The 18,627-nt window shown below is 40.5% G+C and overlaps 8 protein-coding genes across 8 annotated transcripts; 4 read left to right on the top strand and 4 right to left on the bottom strand.

The window, feature by feature from the left end:
• Positions 1-2,516: 2,516 nt before the first annotated feature.
• On the top strand, positions 2,517-2,923 carry LOC129741023 (histone H4). The gene has a single exon (XM_055732717.1). It carries the CDS (start codon positions 2,542-2,544, stop codon positions 2,851-2,853), a length of 312 nt encoding a protein of 103 aa, XP_055588692.1. The 5' UTR covers positions 2,517-2,541; the 3' UTR covers positions 2,854-2,923.
• Positions 2,924-4,105: 1,182 nt separating this feature from the next.
• On the bottom strand, positions 4,106-4,884 carry LOC129740938 (histone H2A). Its single transcript, XM_055732594.1, has one exon. The coding sequence runs from the start codon at positions 4,882-4,884 to the stop codon at positions 4,510-4,512; it is 375 nt and encodes a 124-aa protein (XP_055588569.1). The 3' UTR covers positions 4,106-4,509.
• Positions 4,885-5,219: 335 nt separating this feature from the next.
• Positions 5,220-5,594, top strand: LOC129740997 (histone H2B). Its single transcript, XM_055732687.1, has one exon. The coding sequence runs from the start codon at positions 5,220-5,222 to the stop codon at positions 5,592-5,594; it is 375 nt and encodes a 124-aa protein (XP_055588662.1).
• Positions 5,595-7,895: 2,301 nt separating this feature from the next.
• LOC129740883 (histone H1B-like) lies at positions 7,896-8,630 on the bottom strand. The gene has a single exon (XM_055732538.1). It carries the CDS (start codon positions 8,628-8,630, stop codon positions 7,944-7,946), a length of 687 nt encoding a protein of 228 aa, XP_055588513.1. The 3' UTR covers positions 7,896-7,943.
• A 3,777-nt stretch (positions 8,631-12,407) lies between these two features.
• On the bottom strand, positions 12,408-17,677 carry LOC129758101 (uncharacterized). Its single transcript, XM_055755545.1, has 4 exons — positions 17,244-17,677; positions 14,684-15,057; positions 13,178-13,549; positions 12,408-12,867 (listed from the first exon to the last, which is right to left on the bottom strand). The coding sequence occupies exons 1-4, from the start codon at positions 17,644-17,646 to the stop codon at positions 12,448-12,450; spliced, it is 1,569 nt and encodes a 522-aa protein (XP_055611520.1). The 5' UTR covers positions 17,647-17,677; the 3' UTR covers positions 12,408-12,447.
• On the bottom strand, positions 14,597-15,073 carry LOC129740953 (histone H2A). Its single transcript, XM_055732617.1, has one exon. The coding sequence runs from the start codon at positions 15,050-15,052 to the stop codon at positions 14,678-14,680; it is 375 nt and encodes a 124-aa protein (XP_055588592.1). The 5' UTR covers positions 15,053-15,073; the 3' UTR covers positions 14,597-14,677.
• Positions 15,386-15,834, top strand: LOC129740986 (histone H2B). The gene has a single exon (XM_055732663.1). The coding sequence runs from the start codon at positions 15,386-15,388 to the stop codon at positions 15,758-15,760; it is 375 nt and encodes a 124-aa protein (XP_055588638.1). The 3' UTR covers positions 15,761-15,834.
• Positions 17,678-17,923: 246 nt separating the features above from the next.
• Positions 17,924-18,343, top strand: LOC129741098 (histone H4). The gene has a single exon (XM_055732804.1). The coding sequence runs from the start codon at positions 17,957-17,959 to the stop codon at positions 18,266-18,268; it is 312 nt and encodes a 103-aa protein (XP_055588779.1). The 5' UTR covers positions 17,924-17,956; the 3' UTR covers positions 18,269-18,343.
• Positions 18,344-18,627: the final 284 nt, after the last annotated feature.

Below are 18,627 nucleotides of genomic sequence, written 5' to 3'. Positions count from 1 at the left end.
CATAGTTTTGAGCATAGATTAAGTAATAGTCATAGTCTGCATGATATTAAGTTATTGAAGAACGTGATGTGTGAACGACATTCGTGTAATGTTTGGGAACGTGAGATCCTGTACTTTCTCGGTTGGAATGGGCTTACCGTGACTGAGTCACTTGGGACCTCTTCTTTTTATCACTGTTGTGAACGAGTTTCAGGAAGTGCTGTCTGATGTGTCATGCTGTATACAGGGTGACAAAAAAGTCCGGTCACACTTTTTTTTTGGGGTCGCCGGAGCCTATACGTTGCATCTCTCTGATGCCATTTATATTTCAAATTTCAAATGAATGGGCTAACTTTGCTGCCCATAGTGGCAGAGTTTCGTTTCTGTGCAGTTTGTGTACATTAAGTTGTGAGTGGCAGAGTTGAGAGCAGCTGTTATCGCTGAATATGTAAGAGAGTACAAACCCGGACACATATTCAACATATTCAAACACTTAAAACTGCTCATAATCAACCAGAAAGTCCATAAATCGATACCTAGAGACCAGAGGCACCGAGGAGACACGATCTAGACGACCAAGGTCTGTGAGAACTCCAAGGTTGAAAAAGGTTATACGAGACCGGACGTGTGCGCCGCTTGCGACGACTTTCCGAGACGTCTGAAGCTGGTTCGATCAGAGAAAGGTGGTGTAATTCCGAGATATCGTCTGTGAAGTATCTTGATGAGTTACTGAATAAAGCTATGAAATTCGGATTCTGATATTCATCTTATTCTTTGAAATATTGAGATTTTTCTGTGTGACTTTTTTGTCACCCTGTACTATCCGTGGTCTTAGATATCAGGATCTTAAATTGTATGTTCCCATTCGAATGAACAATTATGGGGCGAACAGCGCCCTCATCGGTGCAATGAAATCGTTCAACCGTTTTTCCTAGCATTTTGACTTCGACTTTTCAAGGGATGTTTTCCGAGGAAAAGTAATAAGTGCGTTGAGGACCCCGTAGTTAGACCTAAGTGTTTTGTTTTAGTTTAATTTTAAGTCATCATGTGGATCAATATGTGATCTGTTGATCAGAAGTAAATAACGATTAACAAATCTGTAAAATACTTTACCAAGCCATCATCAAGTACGAATATCGCCTGGAAAATGACTTGATCGTTGCACGCGAACCTTCATTATGACCTGGTAGTTGAGTTAGACTCAGAGCTAAACCTCTCGAAACACATAGAAAATGCTATAGCAAAGGAATAGGCAAATTTAATGCTAGTAATAGTCAGAACAAGTTGTCATGAATTGAATGATGGCTATACGATTGTATCAATATTCGTTGAATTAGTCCGGACCGCAATTGAGTATTCCAGTATTGTTTGACGGCCATACTTTAACATTCATAACAACAGAATTGAGAGAGTTTATAAGAAGTTCATGAAATATGCTATGAGAAACCTTGAATGGTTAGCAGAAATGTTGGAATATCGACTCGCTGGAAACTCGCAGAAGATCGATTGACACCCTTTTTTAAGGTTCTGACTAGTGGAAGATACTATTCACTGTATTTATCATCTCAAATTTGTCCTAACGAAATCCGTAGCGTAAGGCCATTTCAGTTGTATAATGCACCCAAATTTGGCTAGAAATGTGCCAAAAATGACACACATTCTTAAATGCAAACGTTGGTATTATCAAGTGAAATATGGCCAGAGAACAAACTAAAATTAAGAAAAGAGTATTGTGTCGGTAGTAAAACTGACTGAATCAAAGGCTCCTTCCAGATTTAGTTGTGGTCCTGAAAAGGACCGTTTGGTTTGAATTGGCAGAAACAGATCAGATCCGGACCAACTTAAGCACGTTCTCCACGAATGCGGCGAGCCAGCTGGATGTCCTTGGGCATGATGGTGACACGCTTGGCGTGAATGGCGCACAGATTGGTGTCCTCGAACAATCCGACCAGATAAGCTTCGCTGGCTTCCTGCAGGGCCATGACAGCCGAGCTCTGGAAACGCAGATCAGTCTTGAAGTCCTGGGCGATCTCACGAACCAGACGCTGGAAAGGCAGCTTGCGGATCAGCAGCTCAGTCGACTTCTGGTAACGACGGATCTCACGCAGGGCAACAGTTCCTGGCCGATAACGATGAGGCTTCTTAACTCCTCCGGTAGCTGGAGCGCTCTTACGGGCAGCCTTGGTCGCCAGCTGCTTGCGAGGAGCTTTTCCTCCGGTGGACTTACGAGCGGTCTGCTTGGTACGGGCCATGGTGAATGAATGGTTTCAGCAACGATCACGAAAAATGAAGAATTCAGAATAACCCTCGGCGGTAAACAGCGGACATATTTATACCTGAACTCGAGAAACATATTCCTGCTGCTGTGGACTTCTGCTATGTTCACTTATGGTAGGGGAACTTCCCCTCAATCCAGGCAACATAATGCTAACTCAGCGAAGAGGCAGCATAACGGAATGCTCGATAACCGACCCTTCGAAAATCATATAAAAGCATAGCCCTCAACGTCCATTCAGCATTAGTTTCGTTTCGGAAGTTTCGACATAACAACGATCTGCTAAAATGACTGGCCGTGGCAAGGGAGGCAAAGGACTCGGAAAGGGAGGCGCCAAGCGTCATCGCAAAGTTCTGCGTGACAACATCCAGGGTATCACCAAGCCCGCTATCCGTCGTCTGGCTCGTCGTGGAGGAGTCAAGCGTATCTCTGGTCTGATCTACGAGGAAACCCGAGGTGTGCTGAAGGTGTTCCTGGAAAACGTGATCCGTGACGCTGTCACCTACACTGAACACGCCAAGCGCAAGACCGTCACTGCTATGGACGTCGTCTATGCCCTGAAGCGACAGGGACGCACCCTGTACGGTTTCGGAGGTTAAACTGGACGCTGGATTTATTCTGTCAATTTATATCAAACCAACAGCCCTTTTCAGGGCTACCAAACTTTTCTGGAAGGAGATTATTCAGTATTTTTCAACTATTTATATGTTTGTTGCTTTCTTACCCAAATAATTATATCGCTTCGACACAAAGAACTGTGTGCCTTCCGAATCCAAAACTTTCATGATACTCGAAACGAGGAATTCCTTAATGAAAATATTTAAAGCAGTCGAATGTTTAGCCATATCTAGAGGTTTGAACAGAAGAAAATGTTAGTTCAAAATCTCCGGAAATAAATATTTACAATTTTAAAATGTATAGATGGAACATAGCCGTGCTAAATATATCCAAATATGAGTCCAATTATTGTAAGATTTGATGACAGGAATAGAAATAGACAATGAAAATAATAATGTTCACATGGGAGAATAATTCCCTTCATTCCGATAGACTTCGACGCTCGACTTATATAACTTGCATACGCCAAGTTGTCTCCTGTAGTAGAATGTTAATACATAAAGCATGGATCATCCAAAATCTGGACGCACTGTTTATTATACCATAGCGCTCCTAGTTGTCGGATATGGAATGATTTTACAGTACTTTGTTCGGAAATGTTTCCTCTATCAGTGTTGAAATTTCATAACGATTCGTTTTGTTCCAATAAAGTTACACATAATGGAAGCAGCGAGTCGAACATTAATTTTGGACACCCACGTCAAAAACTCGACGTGGTCTGGTTCAAAAATAGTAAAATCTGATTTTGAGCGGCTTCCTGGCCAAAAACTTTACAAAGCCACTGGTCGGGGTGATGTCCCCACCAAGTTCAAATTCGTTTTTGCCGATAAGTTGGCAAGAAAGTGTTTCGCCAGATTTGGCAAGCTGCCACTACAGCAAAGACTACTACAGTGGTACCGGGCCAAAATGTGGATTTTGTCGAAAAGGACATCAACCCACCCAACTGCCCTCAATTCCGCCCTATCGAGAAACTTTGGACAATTGTCAAGCAGGATGAAGAAGAATGGTAGAACGACTCGGGATGCAACAGAGATGAAGATATTTTGGAACAAAATGGCCGCTGAGGGCAGTGAATAGGGTGTCCAAACTACGATGAGTGTTTCTCGACGAAAAATTCGGAATTTCATCAAAACAACATTGGAATATTTTTTTTCTTATTTTGCCTTTGAAGTGCAATTAAAACCCTACATTTTGATTACAAAACATTTTTATTTTGTTTACAAAGCTCCGAGATAGACCCTTCTTAATGCGTCCATACTTTAGGCCCCGGAGAGGCGCAAGATGTGGATCAAGTCCTATCGGGAACCAAAGCTATTTTTGCCGCATGATTTTCAACATCAATTTTCATCTAATCTTTTCCCTGAAATTCCATTGAATGATCGGAAATGTGGATGGGTTCAGAATGTGCTCTAATGGTTGGCCAAGCATTAAGAATAGTGATCGGAAAATTTCTAACCGAGATTTTAACTTTTTAACTTTTTCGGGATTGTTTGCAAGGCGTGATTGCAAAATATGGTATAATTTTGTCATAAGAGGCTGCACGGGACTGAGAAAATCAAAAGTATCATTAAACCCTTAACATAAATGTTTGTCGTCCTGAAAAGGACGGTTTGATTTGAAGAAGAGATGATCCTAGTTTAAGCCTTCTTTTCGGTCTTCTTGGGCAGCAAAACGGCTTGGATGTTTGGCAGAACACCTCCCTGAGCGATGGTGACGCCCGAAAGCAGTTTGTTCAATTCCTCGTCGTTACGGATTGCCAACTGAAGATGACGCGGGATGATACGGGTCTTCTTGTTGTCACGAGCGGCGTTTCCTGCCAATTCCAACACTTCAGCTGCCAGATATTCCATGACAGCGGCCAGATAGACGGGAGCTCCAGCTCCGACACGTTCTGCGTAGTTGCCCTTGCGGAGCAGACGATGGATACGACCGACTGGGAACTGAAGTCCGGCACGAGATGATCGGGACTTTGCCTTTCCCTTGACTTTTCCTCCTTTACCGCGGCCAGACATATTTGCTGAGATGAGTTTCGAGTAACTTTACACAAACGAACTGACGAATGTAGAATGTTGGGAACACAGAGAGGGTCGGTAGTTTTATACCCCAGGCAACCCTGGGCTCAAGCAGTTATATTTATGACGAACATGAAGCATAAAACATAGAGGGGAATATGCTACCCTCTCGTGAGCATAAAAATATAGGAGAAGAATGGGAAAAACTGTAGGGGAGTAAGGCGGAATCGAAAAACGGGAACACCGTGCCGGACGAGTTTTGTCTGCTTAAAAGCAGCTGCAGCCTTTGCCGAATTCATCAGTTTCGTTTCGAACTTTATCTCAACAACTCTACAATGGCACCGAAAACCAGCGGAAAGGCCGCCAAGAAGTCCGGCAAGGCCCAGAAGAACATCGCCAAGGGAGACAAGAAGAAGAGGAAGGTCCGCAGGAAGGAAAGCTATGCTATCTACATCTTCAAAGTGTTGAAGCAAGTCCACCCTGATACCGGAATCTCATCGAAGGCCATGAGCATCATGAACAGCTTCGTCAACGATATCTTTGAACGTATCGCTGCTGAATCGTCGCGTCTGGCTCACTACAACAAGCGCTCGACCATCACATCCCGCGAAATCCAGACTGCCGTACGTCTGCTGCTTCCGGGAGAGTTGGCCAAGCACGCCGTCTCTGAAGGAACCAAGGCTGTCACCAAGTACACCAGCTCCAAGTAAATTGGAAATAATATTGTTCTCCAACGGCCCTTTTCAGGGCCACAACAAGGCTTTTGAGAGTCGCGTCACTTTTTCTTAACAAATGAAATGAATTTTATAATCCATTTGACATATCTTGTAAATTGTTCAACCAGGCTTATGTATGTTTTGACTGTAATATTAGTGAGCATAGTTCTTAGCATGGATTAAGTAATAAGTCTGTATGATATTCCCGCTTCTATGAAGTATACAAAGATTGTGAATTGTGAACGACGATAACTGGCGGCAGTCGCTAGTTTAGAATGTAGCTATCTGAGGACCTTATTCAGAATGTGGATTATCGATAACCCGAATGCTGAAAATTCCAAAAATAGACAATAACTCTATTTCACCACTAAAACATGTATTCTGAACACATTTGGGACCGCTAATCTAAACTCGAAAAACACAAAATTTAGCATGCTCTATCTCAGGAATGACTGGACAAAATTCTATAAGTTTAGTATCTATGAGTTATGGAAAGTGTTGTTCACAATTATGTAGAATGAAGTTCCTTCAATAAAAGGTATCACATTTGAGTTATGATTCTCAGTGAAGCGCATTCGTGTCAAGCGTTCAAGATCATCTCGTATTTAGTCCGCAATGTTTTAACTTGACTTTAAACTTGTTGTGGTTCTAGTTACGTGGTCTAGTAAACCGATTTTCGATTTTAAGTTTCTCCAATCTGAATTAAATCCTATTCTGATTGACAGACTTGAATGGGGTTGAGCTCATTTTCAATGATAATGATTTTTTTCGGATTTTCCTAAAATAAACCCGATCAGGAGGGAAAAACTAAATTATATCAAGATGAGATATTTTGATACTATTTTTTTTCCTATCTAAATGAATTATTTTTCAGTACTCGTAGGATGTTAAAATATCTCAAATTATATCAAAAAATCAATGCGATCATAGTTAAATTATATCAATTTCAGATATGCTCCTTTCAAGATTAAATCTCATTTAGATAGCATAGTATGATATTGGACAGAACAAAACCTATCAAAATTATAACTTATCTAGATATGAGTGCTTCGAGAAAAATTTCTAGTGGAATGTCAATAAACCACATTATTTGCTAAAACTATGCTCCATTGGACCAATTGGATCCAATTTTATTGATCTGTTGAGCGAAACTCATCAATGCACGGTTTGGGCCGTTGACTTCGATGTCCGTGTTTCAGAAAAAGTTGTAAATATCAAAATACGATATAATCATTTTATTAAGGGACAACCCAAAAAAATTCATCATTGAAAATTATCTCAACCCCATTCAAGTCTGTCAATGGGAATAAGATATAATTCAGATTGGAGAAACTTAAAATCTAAATTTTTCAGTACTTAATTATAACTGAATCAGATGTAAATATCTTGCTGAGATACGTTAGTTATTATTTTGATATGCTCTCCTGATCGGGTTTCGCTTAACAGATCCATAAAATTGAATCCAAGTTTTGGGAAACCCAAAATGGAGCATGGTTTTAGCATGTAAGTGGCAAGTAATGTGGTTTATTGACATTCCACTAGAATTTTTTCTCGAAGCACTCATATCTTGATAAGTTATAATTTTGATAGGTTTCGTTCTGTCCAATATTAAACTATTGTATCTGAATGAGATATAATCTTGAAAGGAGCATATCTAAAATTGATATAATTCAGCTGTGATCGCATAGATTTTTTGATAAAATTTGAGATATTTTAACATCCTACATGTACTGAATAATAACTTATTTAGATAGGAAAAAATTAGTATCAAAATATCTCATCTTGATATAATTTAGTTTTTCCCTCCTGATCGGGAAGCCTTATTGAGGCAACAGCATTCCAGGATTCGATGTCTCAGGAGGTGTTAGTTAGTGCATCGTTCTACCATTTTAGTAGCAACTCGTGAGAGCGCTAGGAAGAAGATGATAATTGAGGGTACTACGTTACGGTTAGCATGGGAGAGTTTTTGGTGCTCCGAAAATTCATCAACATTCTCAATCTAGGACATGTGTTGGAACTCACGATTGAAGATTCGCGTATTGACGATCACTTGCGGCATAGCCAGAAATCGATCTTTTATAATGTAGCTATGTAAGGACCTTACTTAGAAAGTAACCATGTAAACCTGCACCTTATTTAACCATGTAAACCTGCATTGATGACTTCAACATTTACATTTATGCTAGCTTTCGCGCAAACAACCGCACTCGCTATAAAATCATTAAGATTACCATTAATCTACCACGAATGAGAAAAAAATCATTTGAAAACTCTGACTTGAAACGATTGGTAGTCCTGAAAAGGACTGATTGGTTAAGTTCAATTGGTCAAATATGAGACAATTTACTTCTTGGCGGCAGCCTTCTTGGCTACAGCCTTCTTGGCCGCTGGCTTCTTGGGGGTCTTGGGCTTCTTGGCGACCTTTGGCTTGGCAGCGGCCTTTTTGGGTGCAGCAGCCTTCTTGGGAGCCGCGGCCTTCTTCACTGTGCCGGCTTTCTTGGCGGTCTTGGCAGTAGCAGCCTTGGCCTTTTTCTCTGCAGCGGCCTTTGGCTTTTTAGCGCCAGCGGCTTTTGGTTTCTTGGCAACAGCCTTCTTTTCACCAGCGGCCTTCTTTGGTTTTTTCTCACCAGCGGGCTTCTTTGGCTTCTTGGCAGCGACCTTCTTCTTCTTCTCACCAGCTGGCTTCTTTTCCTCAGCCTTGATCTTGAACGATCCGGAAGCTCCGGTGCCCTTGGTTTGCGCGAACTTTCCCTTCTCAACACCACTCTTCAGGGCCTTTCTGATAAAGGGCGACAGCTTGGCCACATCGCACTTGTAGTTGGCGGCAATGTACTTCTTGATGGCCTGCAGCGACGATCCTTTGCGTTCCTTCAGGGCCTTGATGGCGGCAACAACCATGTCGTTGACCGGCGGGTGGGTGGATGGCTTCTTCGGCTTCTTATCTCCCTTGGGAGCCTTCGGCTCCTTGGTGGCCTTGGCAGGAGAGGCAGCGGCAGCTGGAGCCGCAGCAGCAATTTCGGTATCAGTCATTTTGGTGTTGGTTTGGTAGAATGCTCACACTTCACGAGGAAAAGTTTACGAACGACGCCATTTGTCTCGCCTGAGGGTCCTTTGCATTTGATGTCCTTGTTAGTGAAAAGCGGTAGGTAGCAATTTTACTTGTTAAGAAATTACTTTTTTGATTTTCGGAAAGCATATTTTATTGGCTATTTTTTAAACAAATCTGACATCAAATTGTATATGCATAAACGTTCATTTGATTGGAAACAAATGATTTGTCTTACAAGCTTTTCGAAGTTGTTCAATAATAACGGGAACATTAGAAATTTGGTTCTTTTTAATCAGGTGTCGGCCGTTAAGGTGGGAATTGTTTTTTAAATAGTCGATTTTCCCTATTGAAACAACAAAAACTGCGGTGTATCATTGAGCATAATGAAGAGGGATAAGTTCCATTGAATTCTTAATCGAAATTTTCGGGTATTTATTTGATTTATCAACTTTAAATAGTGTCTAAGCTCGTTGCTATCTGATATCGTTTCAATGTATTTTTGGTAGTTTGTCTTGTCAGTTAACGTTGATAAATTATGAATATGTTGTTAATATTGATCAGATTTACTTTTGATTTTGTTTTAAAATTATCGTACCATTCAAGAGTAAGTTCAAGATTACTTCTTGCTTTCAATCATTGAAAAATCTAACTCATATATTGAACGAAACCTTTCCTTTCAAATCCTTAGATATCTCGAAAAGTACGAAATGTTTATAAGGACAAGAGTATTCTTTCATAGTCAAGAATCAAAATATGATAACAGCTACATCACAATATCAAAGAAATCTTCGGTACTTAATTTTTGAAGTATCTAAATGTTAATTTCGATATCAGAACGAACACGAAATTCATCGTATCGTGGAATAACAAATTTTTCATTTCATTGCAGTTTTACATACATATCTTGGAAGCCGACAGAGTATGAGCCTCGGAACAAAATTAGGACACAAATTTCGAGTTGATATCTCCAGAAAGTTGAAACAATTGGAAGAAACGTTAGTCTGTGGTGATGGCAACTAGCTCAAGCTCAAGATTAAATATCGATAATAGTTGTGCCTGATAAGTGTTCAATATGAAGTAAGAAACTCAAACTATCGATGAGTGAGTACTGTGATCGAATGTCGTTTCTAACGCTCTGGTTTGTGGACATAAGTTCGTTTTAGTATGTCGTGTGTGTTAAAGAGTTCTTTTTGTTATTCAGTAAGTGATCGGTTTGAAAATAGTGCATTTCTAACTGAGGGCGTTGATAAAAGTTAGTATAATTTTTAATCTATTTTTTCAAATTTCTGACACAATATGTGAAAGTGAGTTGATATTGTTTATTGTGAACAAATATTTTCAGTGCATTTCAATTGTTTCCAATAGAAATTTTAAGCCGAAAAGGCGGAATAAACTATGAGTGCGTAAGGTGTTTGGTAGACGTTGAATGCGCATAAGAACAAAACGTGAGGTGTTAGGAAAAAGTTGAACGGGATTTTTTGAACGTTGGATGTCTACGAGATTGAAGAGAGGGTTTTTCAAGACCGATTGTTTCGTTAAAAAGAAGACCAAATAAATAAAAGTTCGACTTCAAGAATATTGAAATGATTTAGAAACAATATGATAATCAACGAATCAAGTGTAGTCGCTCACGCAACAGAATTGGATCATTCCATAAATTGGGAATAAGTGCATTTCAAGGAATGTGTTAGAAGAGCTCCTGGGAAACAGTGTTCTGCATAATTGAGAAACCGCAAAAGGCCGAGAGCGATGCATCGTTGGATGAGCTGACATTGTTCTTCAGATAAGCAGCGTGATGCCCGAAGTAGATCAGCAAAACAGGTAATTTTCAATTCTGTCCTTCCCGATCAGGATGTATCAAAATGATATGAAGATGAGATATTTTGATATTCATTTTTTTTTCTGTACAGTTCTGATACAGTACTCGTAAGATGTTAAATTATTTAAAAAATTCGATGCTAGCTAAATTATATAAGTTTTTTATTTATTCTTAAAACAAGATTATGTCTCATTCGGATAGCAAAGTTTGATATTGAGCAGTAAAAAACCGTACATAGGTAAAACTCATAAACATATGACGCTTCGAGAATGACTTCTAGTGGAATTGTCAATAACCATCACTACTCGTTCAAAGCACGTCTACAGCTACTCCATTTTTGGTATTCAAAATATAGATTCTATTTTATGAATCTTTTGAGCGTGACACGTAATTGATCGTTTTCGACCGTTTACTTTAATATCCGTGTTTCATGAAAAGTTGTATACATTTTTGAATCAGATATAATTTTAATATTTATAACAATCTGGAATAAATTCTTTATCTTTGAATATGAATATATTCACACTAAAGTTTTTCAATTAAAATAAATAGGAAATAGTAGTGTAGTAACTTTTAAGATAACTGGAACAATTCTATGTATTCGTAGTTAGAATGAATCTTTTGATAGTGTAATAATCGGTTACTCATAGATTTTTTTTTCATCACTAATTAAACTTGTATTTATGCTTAAGTGAAAAGATAATTAACAATTGTATTTTTTTAGTTAGCACTGTTATTTTTGATGCTTGAACTATTAAGAAATACAACGAAGACCGAAGTCTTGCGAACTAAATTTCCCAGGAAAACATATATGGGAGAGTGGGGTATCATGGGCCACTTTTTTTCGTTGTTCCATAACTTCTTTATTATAAAAGATAAAATGAAAATAAAAAATGGTGTGGTTTTCTACATTTTCAAGGTATCATAAGGTATTTTTTTAGATTTTTAAAAAGTTCTTTCCCCCAAATTCTGACTAATTAAAAAAAAGCAATATTTTTTTGGATTTTGAAAAAAGGTGGGGAATCGTGGGCCATCAAATCCAAATTGACCAAATAACATGCAAAGTTCTTGAGTTGACCCAAAAATGTAATTTCATAATTCATTTCGTTATTTTAAAGCAATTTCAGATGATGAAATAAAAATGAGAGCTGTGTATGATCAAATAGATTCCAAAACCTGGCTCGCGAAAGTTTTGGCAAAATTCCTTATATAGGATGGACAAAATATTTTTCATAAATAAGAAAACTTTACAGATAATGAAAACATATTTTTAGTTCTAAATATGTATAAAAACATAAAAACATAGGTGGTTAAAGATGTGTGGCCCACGATTCCCCACAAGCTATGATTTGCAAATCGGTTGCGTTTGTGTGACTTATTGATACTTCATCAAAAATTCCTTTTCCACGTGAAAGATCATGACAAAACTAAGATCATGTGTGTATTAGCATATTTTTGTTATGAACTTTAGGATCCCCATCGATGCAATTAGCGGGTGTTTTTTTAATTATGTTAGTAAATTTTTCTAACTTTTTTTTGCTTTATAAATAAAAGAAGCATATGATGCGTATTTACGTCAACAACATATAGAAATACATGCTCGGGCAAAGCGACGACGATGACAGTTGGTTTGAGATTTTTATCTCAACACACATCTGAGATATTAAAAGTGGCCCACGTTTCCCTATGGCCCACGATACCCCACTCTCCCCTATCATAATTCATGTGAAATAAGTCAATGAGCTAAGGCTTGCTTAGCCCAAGAAAAACAATCATAAAACTTGATATGTTATAGCTATGTGATACATTGAGCTATTGAACTTTGTGGTAGTTGACCTTTCATTGATGCGGTTCACGTCAACAATCAAGGTCGCCGAATAAAAATGAAACAACAACAAAGACTCCTTCCAGATTTAGTTGTGGTCCTGAAAAGGACCGTTTGGTTTGAATTGGCAGAAACAGATCAGATCCGGAGCAACTTAAGCACGTTCTCCACGAATGCGGCGAGCCAGCTGGATGTCCTTGGGCATGATGGTGACACGCTTGGCGTGAATGGCGCACAGATTGGTGTCCTCGAACAATCCGACCAGATAAGCTTCGCTGGCTTCCTGCAGGGCCATGACAGCCGAGCTCTGGAAACGCAGATCAGTCTTGAAGTCCTGGGCGATCTCACGAACCAGACGCTGGAAAGGCAGCTTGCGGATCAGCAGCTCAGTCGACTTCTGGTAACGACGAATCTCACGCAGGGCAACAGTTCCTGGCCGATAACGATGAGGCTTCTTAACTCCTCCGGTAGCTGGAGCGCTCTTACGGGCAGCCTTGGTCGCCAGCTGCTTGCGAGGAGCTTTTCCTCCGGTGGACTTACGAGCGGTCTGCTTGGTACGGGCCATGGTGAATGAATGGTTTCAGCAACGATCACGAAAAACGATGAATTCAGAATAACCATCGGCGATAAAGAGCGGACATATTTATACCTGAACTCGAGAAACATATTCCTGCTGATGTGAACTTCTGCTATATTCATTTATGGTAGGGGAACTTCCCCTCAATCCAGGCAACATAATGCTCACTCAGCGAAGAGGCAGCATAACGGAATGCTCGATAACCGACCCTCCGAAAATCATATAAAAGCATAGCCGTCACCGTCCATTCAGCATTAGTTTCGTTTCGAAAGTTTCAACATAACAACGATCTTCTAAAATGACTGGCCGTGGCAAGGGAGGCAAAGGACTCGGAAAGGGAGGCGCCAAGCGTCATCGCAAAGTTCTGCGTGACAACATCCAGGGTATCACCAAGCCCGCTATCCGTCGTCTGGCTCGTCGTGGAGGAGTCAAGCGTATCTCTGGTCTGATCTACGAGGAAACCCGAGGTGTGCTGAAGGTGTTCCTGGAAAACGTGATCCGTGACGCTGTCACCTACACTGAACACGCCAAGCGCAAGACCGTCACTGCTATGGACGTCGTCTATGCCCTGAAGCGACAGGGACGCACTCTGTACGGTTTCGGAGGTTAAACTGGACGCCGGATTTATTCTGTCAATTTCTATCAAACCAACAGCCCTTTTCAGGGCTACCAAACTTTTCTGGAAGGAGATTTATTCATTATTTTCAAATTATTGATGCGTAAGTTCAGAGCCTAGATTTTTTCATATGATGTGATTTAAATTCTGCATTCCAATGAAGTTCCGAATCAATAGCTTTCATGTCAAATGATACTCGAAACTAGGAATTTTAAAGCCATATAGTCAAATTTAAGGCCATATCTAGAGATTTGAACCGAAAGAAATGCTAGTTAAAAATTTCTGAATTTAAGGATTTACTATTTATAAAACAGATGGGTCTTGACTCAAACATTAGGCAGCAAAACAATTTGTGAAACAATGAATCCAACTTTGTGAATTGAAAATTGCCGTGCTAAAAATGTCCAAATATGAGCCTAATTAACGTAAGATGAAATGATAGAAATAGAAATCGACAACGGAAATGATGATGTTCACATGGGAGAACAACTCTCTTCATTTCGATAGACTTCGACACTCAACTAATATAACTTTCATACGCCAGGTTTTCTCCTGTATGTTAATACATATGCCCTGGGTAGGAGCAAGATGTGGGTTCAAGTCCTACCAGGAAACAAGGCGATTAATAATCAAAGGTTTGAAGAACCTCTTAGTTGAATGAAACTATGATTTCAAAGTAGTCGATGATTCCTTTAAATTCAGCTACAGTATTCGGAAGACCCAAATACTAGTATTTCACTAGCAACTTGCTAGCATCCTCAGTGGGTTATCGACTCGAGCTAGTGAAATACTAGTATTTGGGTCTTTCAAATACTGTAGCTGAATTCAACGGAATCATCGACTACTTTGAAATCAAACAAAGCGAATTTTTCCGCATGTTTTTGATCTAATCTTTTCCCTGAAATTCTAATTTACACACTTTGTCCGGTAGCAACGTAGAATGATCGGAAATGTGGATAGGTTCAGAATGTGCTCTAATGGGCCAAGCTTTGGAAAAGTGATCGGAAAATTTTTAAGCGAGATTTTAACTTTTATTCGGAATTGTTTGCAAGGCGTGATAGCTACATTTGGTATAATTTTGTCAAAAATGTCTGCTCGGGACTGGAAAATCAAAAGTATCATTAAACTCTTAACATAAATGTTTGTCGTCCTGAAAAGGACGGTTTGGTTTGAAGAAGAGATGATCCTAGTTTAAGCCTTCTTTTCGGTCTTCTTGGGCAGCAAAACGGCTTGGATGTTTGGCAGAACACCTCCCTGAGCAATGGTGACGCCCGAAAGCAGTTTGTTCAATTCCTCGTCGTTACGGATGGCCAACTGAAGATGACGCGGGATGATACGGGTCTTCTTGTTGTCACGAGCGGCGTTTCCTGCCAATTCCAGCACTTCAGCTGCCAGATATTCCATGACAGCGGCCAGATAGACGGGAGCTCCAGCTCCGACACGTTCTGCGTAGTTGCCCTTGCGGAGCAGACGATGGATACGACCGACTGGGAACTGAAGTCCGGCACGAGATGATCGGGACTTTGCCTTTCCCTTGACTTTTCCTCCTTTGCCGCGGCCAGACATTTTTGCTGAGATGAGTTTCGAGTAACTTTACACAAACGAACTGACGAATGTAGAATGTTGGAAACACAGAGAGGGTCCGTAGTTTTATACCCTAGGCAACCCTTAGCTCAAGCAGGTATATTTATGACGAACATGAAGCATAAAACATAGAGAGGAATATGTTACCCTCCGTCAGCATAAAAATAAAGAAGAAGAATGAAAAAAATGTAGGGGAATAATGCAGAATCGAAAAACGGAAAAACCGTGCCGGACGAGTTTTGTCTGCTTAAAAGCAGCTGCAGCCTTTGCCGAATTCATCAGTTTCGTTTCGAACTTTATCTCAACAACTCTACAATGGCACCGAAAACCAGCGGAAAAGCCGCCAAGAAGTCCGGCAAGGCCCAGAAGAACATCGCCAAGGGAGACAAGAAGAAGAGGAAGGTCCGCAGGAAGGAAAGCTATGCTATCTACATCTTCAAAGTGTTGAAGCAAGTCCACCCTGATACCGGAATCTCATCGAAGGCCATGAGCATCATGAACAGCTTCGTCAACGATATCTTTGAACGTATCGCTGCTGAATCGTCGCGTCTGGCTCACTACAACAAGCGCTCGACCATCACATCCCGCGAAATCCAGACTGCCGTACGTCTGCTGCTTCCGGGAGAGTTGGCCAAGCACGCCGTCTCTGAAGGAACCAAGGCTGTCACCAAGTACACCAGCTCCAAGTAAATTGGAAAAAAATATTGTTCTCCAACGGCCCTTTTCAGGGCCACAACAAGGTTTTTTGAGAGTTGCGTCACTTTTTCTTGGAAAAAGAAATGAATTCAACAACGCATTTGACATATCCTGTACGTCGTTCAACCCTGCTTATGTATGTTTTGACTATAGTATAAGTAAGCATAGTTTTAAGCATAGATTAAGTAATCAGTCTGCATTATATTGAGTTATTGAAGAACGTGATTCTTGAACGACATTCATGTAATGTTTGGGAACGTGAAATCCTGCACTTTCTCGGTTGGAATTGGCGTACCGTGACTGAGTCACTTGGGACCTCTTCTTTTCATCACTGTTGGGAACGAGTTTCATGAAGTGCTGTCTGATGTGTCATGCTGATGTATACCGATGATTTACACATTGTTTCGTACAAATTATTGTACGATCTGTGTACGTTCCGAGGCCTTAGAAATGAGGATCTTCAATTGTATGTTCCCATTCGAATGAACAATTATGGAACGAACAGCGCCCTCATCGGTGCAATGAAATCGTTCTACCGTTTTTTCCGAGCATTTTGACTTCGACGTTTCGAGGGATGTTTTCCGAAGAAAAGTAATAAGTGCGTTGAGGACCCCGTAGTTAGACCTAAGTGTTTTGTTTTAGTTTAATTTTAAGTCATCATGTGGATCAATATGTGATCTGTTGATCAGAAGTAAATAACGATTAACAAATCTGTAAAATACTTTACCAAGGCATCATCAAGTACGAATATCGCCTGGAAAATGACTTGATCGTTGCACGCGAACCTTTATTATGACCTGGTAGTTGAAGTACACTCAGAGCTAAACCTCTCGAAACACATAGAAAATGTTATAGTAAAGGAAAAGGCAAATTTAATGCTAGTAAAAGTCAGCACAATTTGTCATGAATCGAATGATGCCTCTATACGATTGTATCAATATTCGTTGAATAGGTCCGGACCGCAATTGAGTATGCCAGTATTGTTTGATGGCCATACTTTAACATTCATAACAACAGAATTGAGAGAGGTAATAAGAAGTTCATGAAATATGCCTTGAAAATGCTTGAATGATTAGCAGAAATATCGGAATATCGACGCGCTGGAAACTCGCAGAAGAACGATTGACACCTTTTTAAGGTTCAATTTATGGCGGAAGATATTATTCACTATATTTATAAATTCAAATTTGTCCTAACGAAATCCGCAATAGTTTGTGTAGCGTAAGACCATTTCAGTTATATGATCCTCCCAAATTTTGCTAGGAATGCGCCAAAAATGACACACATTCTTAAATGCAAACGTTGGTATTATCAAGTGAAATATGGCCAGAGAACTAACTAAAATTAAAAAAAGAGTATTGTGTCGATAGTGAAACTGACCGAATCAAAGACTCCTTCCAGATTTAGTTGTGGTCCTGAAAAGGACCGTTTTGTTTGAATTGGCAGAAACAGATCAGATCCGGAGCAACTTAAGCACGTTCTCCACGAATGCGGCGAGCCAGCTGGATGTCCTTGGGCATGATGGTGACACGCTTGGCGTGAATGGCGCACAGATTGGTGTCCTCGAACAATCCGACCAGATAAGCTTCGCTGGCTTCCTGCAGGGCCATGACAGCCGAGCTCTGGAAACGCAGATCAGTCTTGAAGTCCTGGGCGATCTCACGAACCAGACGCTGGAAAGGCAGCTTGCGGATCAGCAGCTCAGTCGACTTCTGGTAACGACGAATCTCACGCAGGGCAACAGTTCCTGGCCGATAACGATGAGGCTTCTTAACTCCTCCGGTAGCTGGAGCGCTCTTACGGGCAGCCTTGGTCGCCAGCTGCTTGCGAGGAGCTTTTCCTCCGGTGGACTTACGAGCGGTCTGCTTGGTACGGGCCATGGTGAATGAATGGTTTCAGCAACGATCACGAAAAACGATGAATTCAGAATAACCATCGGCGATAAAGAGCGGACATATTTATACCTGAACTCGAGAAACATATTCCTGCTGATGTGAACTTCTGCTATATTCATTTATGGTAGGGGAACTTCCCCTCAATCCAGGCAACATAATGCTCACTCAGCGAAGAGGCAGCATAACGGAATGCTCGATAACCGACCCTCCGAAAATCATATAAAAGCATAGCCGTCACCGTCCATTCAGCATTAGTTTCGTTTCGAAAGTTTCAACATAACAACGATCTTCTAAAATGACTGGCCGTGGCAAGGGAGGCAAAGGACTCGGAAAGGGAGGCGCCAAGCGTCATCGCAAAGTTCTGCGTGACAACATCCAGGGTATCACCAAGCCCGCTATCCGTCGTCTGGCTCGTCGTGGAGGAGTCAAGCGTATCTCTGGTCTGATCTACGAGGAAACCCGAGGTGTGCTGAAGGTGTTCCTGGAAAACGTGATCCGTGACGCTGTCACCTACACTGAACACGCCAAGCGCAAGACCGTCACTGCTATGGACGTCGTCTATGCCCTGAAGCGACAGGGACGCACCCTGTACGGTTTCGGAGGTTAAACTGGACGCCGGATTTATTCTGTCAATTTCTATCAAACCAACAGCCCTTTTCAGGGCTACCAAACTTTTCTAGAAGGAGATTTTGAATATTTTTCAACTATTGATATGTTTGTTGCTCGCTTACCCAAATCGCTTCGACATTACGAAAGTGCCTTAGCATTCAACATATGATAAGATTTTAATTCTGCATTGCAATGAACTTCCGAATCAAAAGCTTTCATGTTGAATGATACTCGAAACTAGGAATATTAAAATTGAAATATTTAAGACAGTCAAATCGTAAGCCGTATCTAGTGCTTTGAACAGAAAAAAAATGTTAGTTCAAAATTTCTGGAAATTAGAAATAACAATTTTTAAAA

The sequence above is a fragment of the Uranotaenia lowii genome, chromosome 1 (assembly GCF_029784155.1).
Source record: "Uranotaenia lowii strain MFRU-FL chromosome 1, ASM2978415v1, whole genome shotgun sequence".
Taxonomy (NCBI): domain Eukaryota; kingdom Metazoa; phylum Arthropoda; class Insecta; order Diptera; family Culicidae; genus Uranotaenia; species Uranotaenia lowii.
Note: the sequence above shows the minus strand (reverse complement) of the source record. Positions and strands in the feature narration are given on the sequence as shown.

Excerpts from the sequence above, each read along its gene's own strand:
- LOC129741023 (XM_055732717.1), top strand. The coding sequence starts at position 2,542 with ATGACTGGCCGTGGCAAGGGAGGCAAAGGACTCGGAAAGGGAGGCGCC.
- LOC129740938 (XM_055732594.1), bottom strand. The coding sequence starts at position 4,884 with ATGTCTGGCCGCGGTAAAGGAGGAAAAGTCAAGGGAAAGGCAAAGTCC.
- LOC129740997 (XM_055732687.1), top strand. The coding sequence starts at position 5,220 with ATGGCACCGAAAACCAGCGGAAAGGCCGCCAAGAAGTCCGGCAAGGCC.
- LOC129740883 (XM_055732538.1), bottom strand. The coding sequence starts at position 8,630 with ATGACTGATACCGAAATTGCTGCTGCGGCTCCAGCTGCCGCTGCCTCT.
- LOC129740953 (XM_055732617.1), bottom strand. The coding sequence starts at position 15,052 with ATGTCTGGCCGCGGCAAAGGAGGAAAAGTCAAGGGAAAGGCAAAGTCC.
- LOC129740986 (XM_055732663.1), top strand. The coding sequence starts at position 15,386 with ATGGCACCGAAAACCAGCGGAAAAGCCGCCAAGAAGTCCGGCAAGGCC.
- LOC129758101 (XM_055755545.1), bottom strand. The coding sequence starts at position 17,646 with ATGGCCCGTACCAAGCAGACCGCTCGTAAGTCCACCGGAGGAAAAGCT. Across the intron at positions 15,058-17,243 it reads TCGCCGCATTCGTGGAGAAC|CAAAAATGTCTGGCCGCGGC; the intron begins GTGCTTAAGTTG and ends AACTCATCTCAG. Across the intron at positions 13,550-14,683 it reads CCAAGAAGACCGAAAAGAAG|AAAAGTTTGGTAGCCCTGAA; the intron begins GCTTAAACTAGG and ends ATCTCCTTCCAG.
- LOC129741098 (XM_055732804.1), top strand. The coding sequence starts at position 17,957 with ATGACTGGCCGTGGCAAGGGAGGCAAAGGACTCGGAAAGGGAGGCGCC.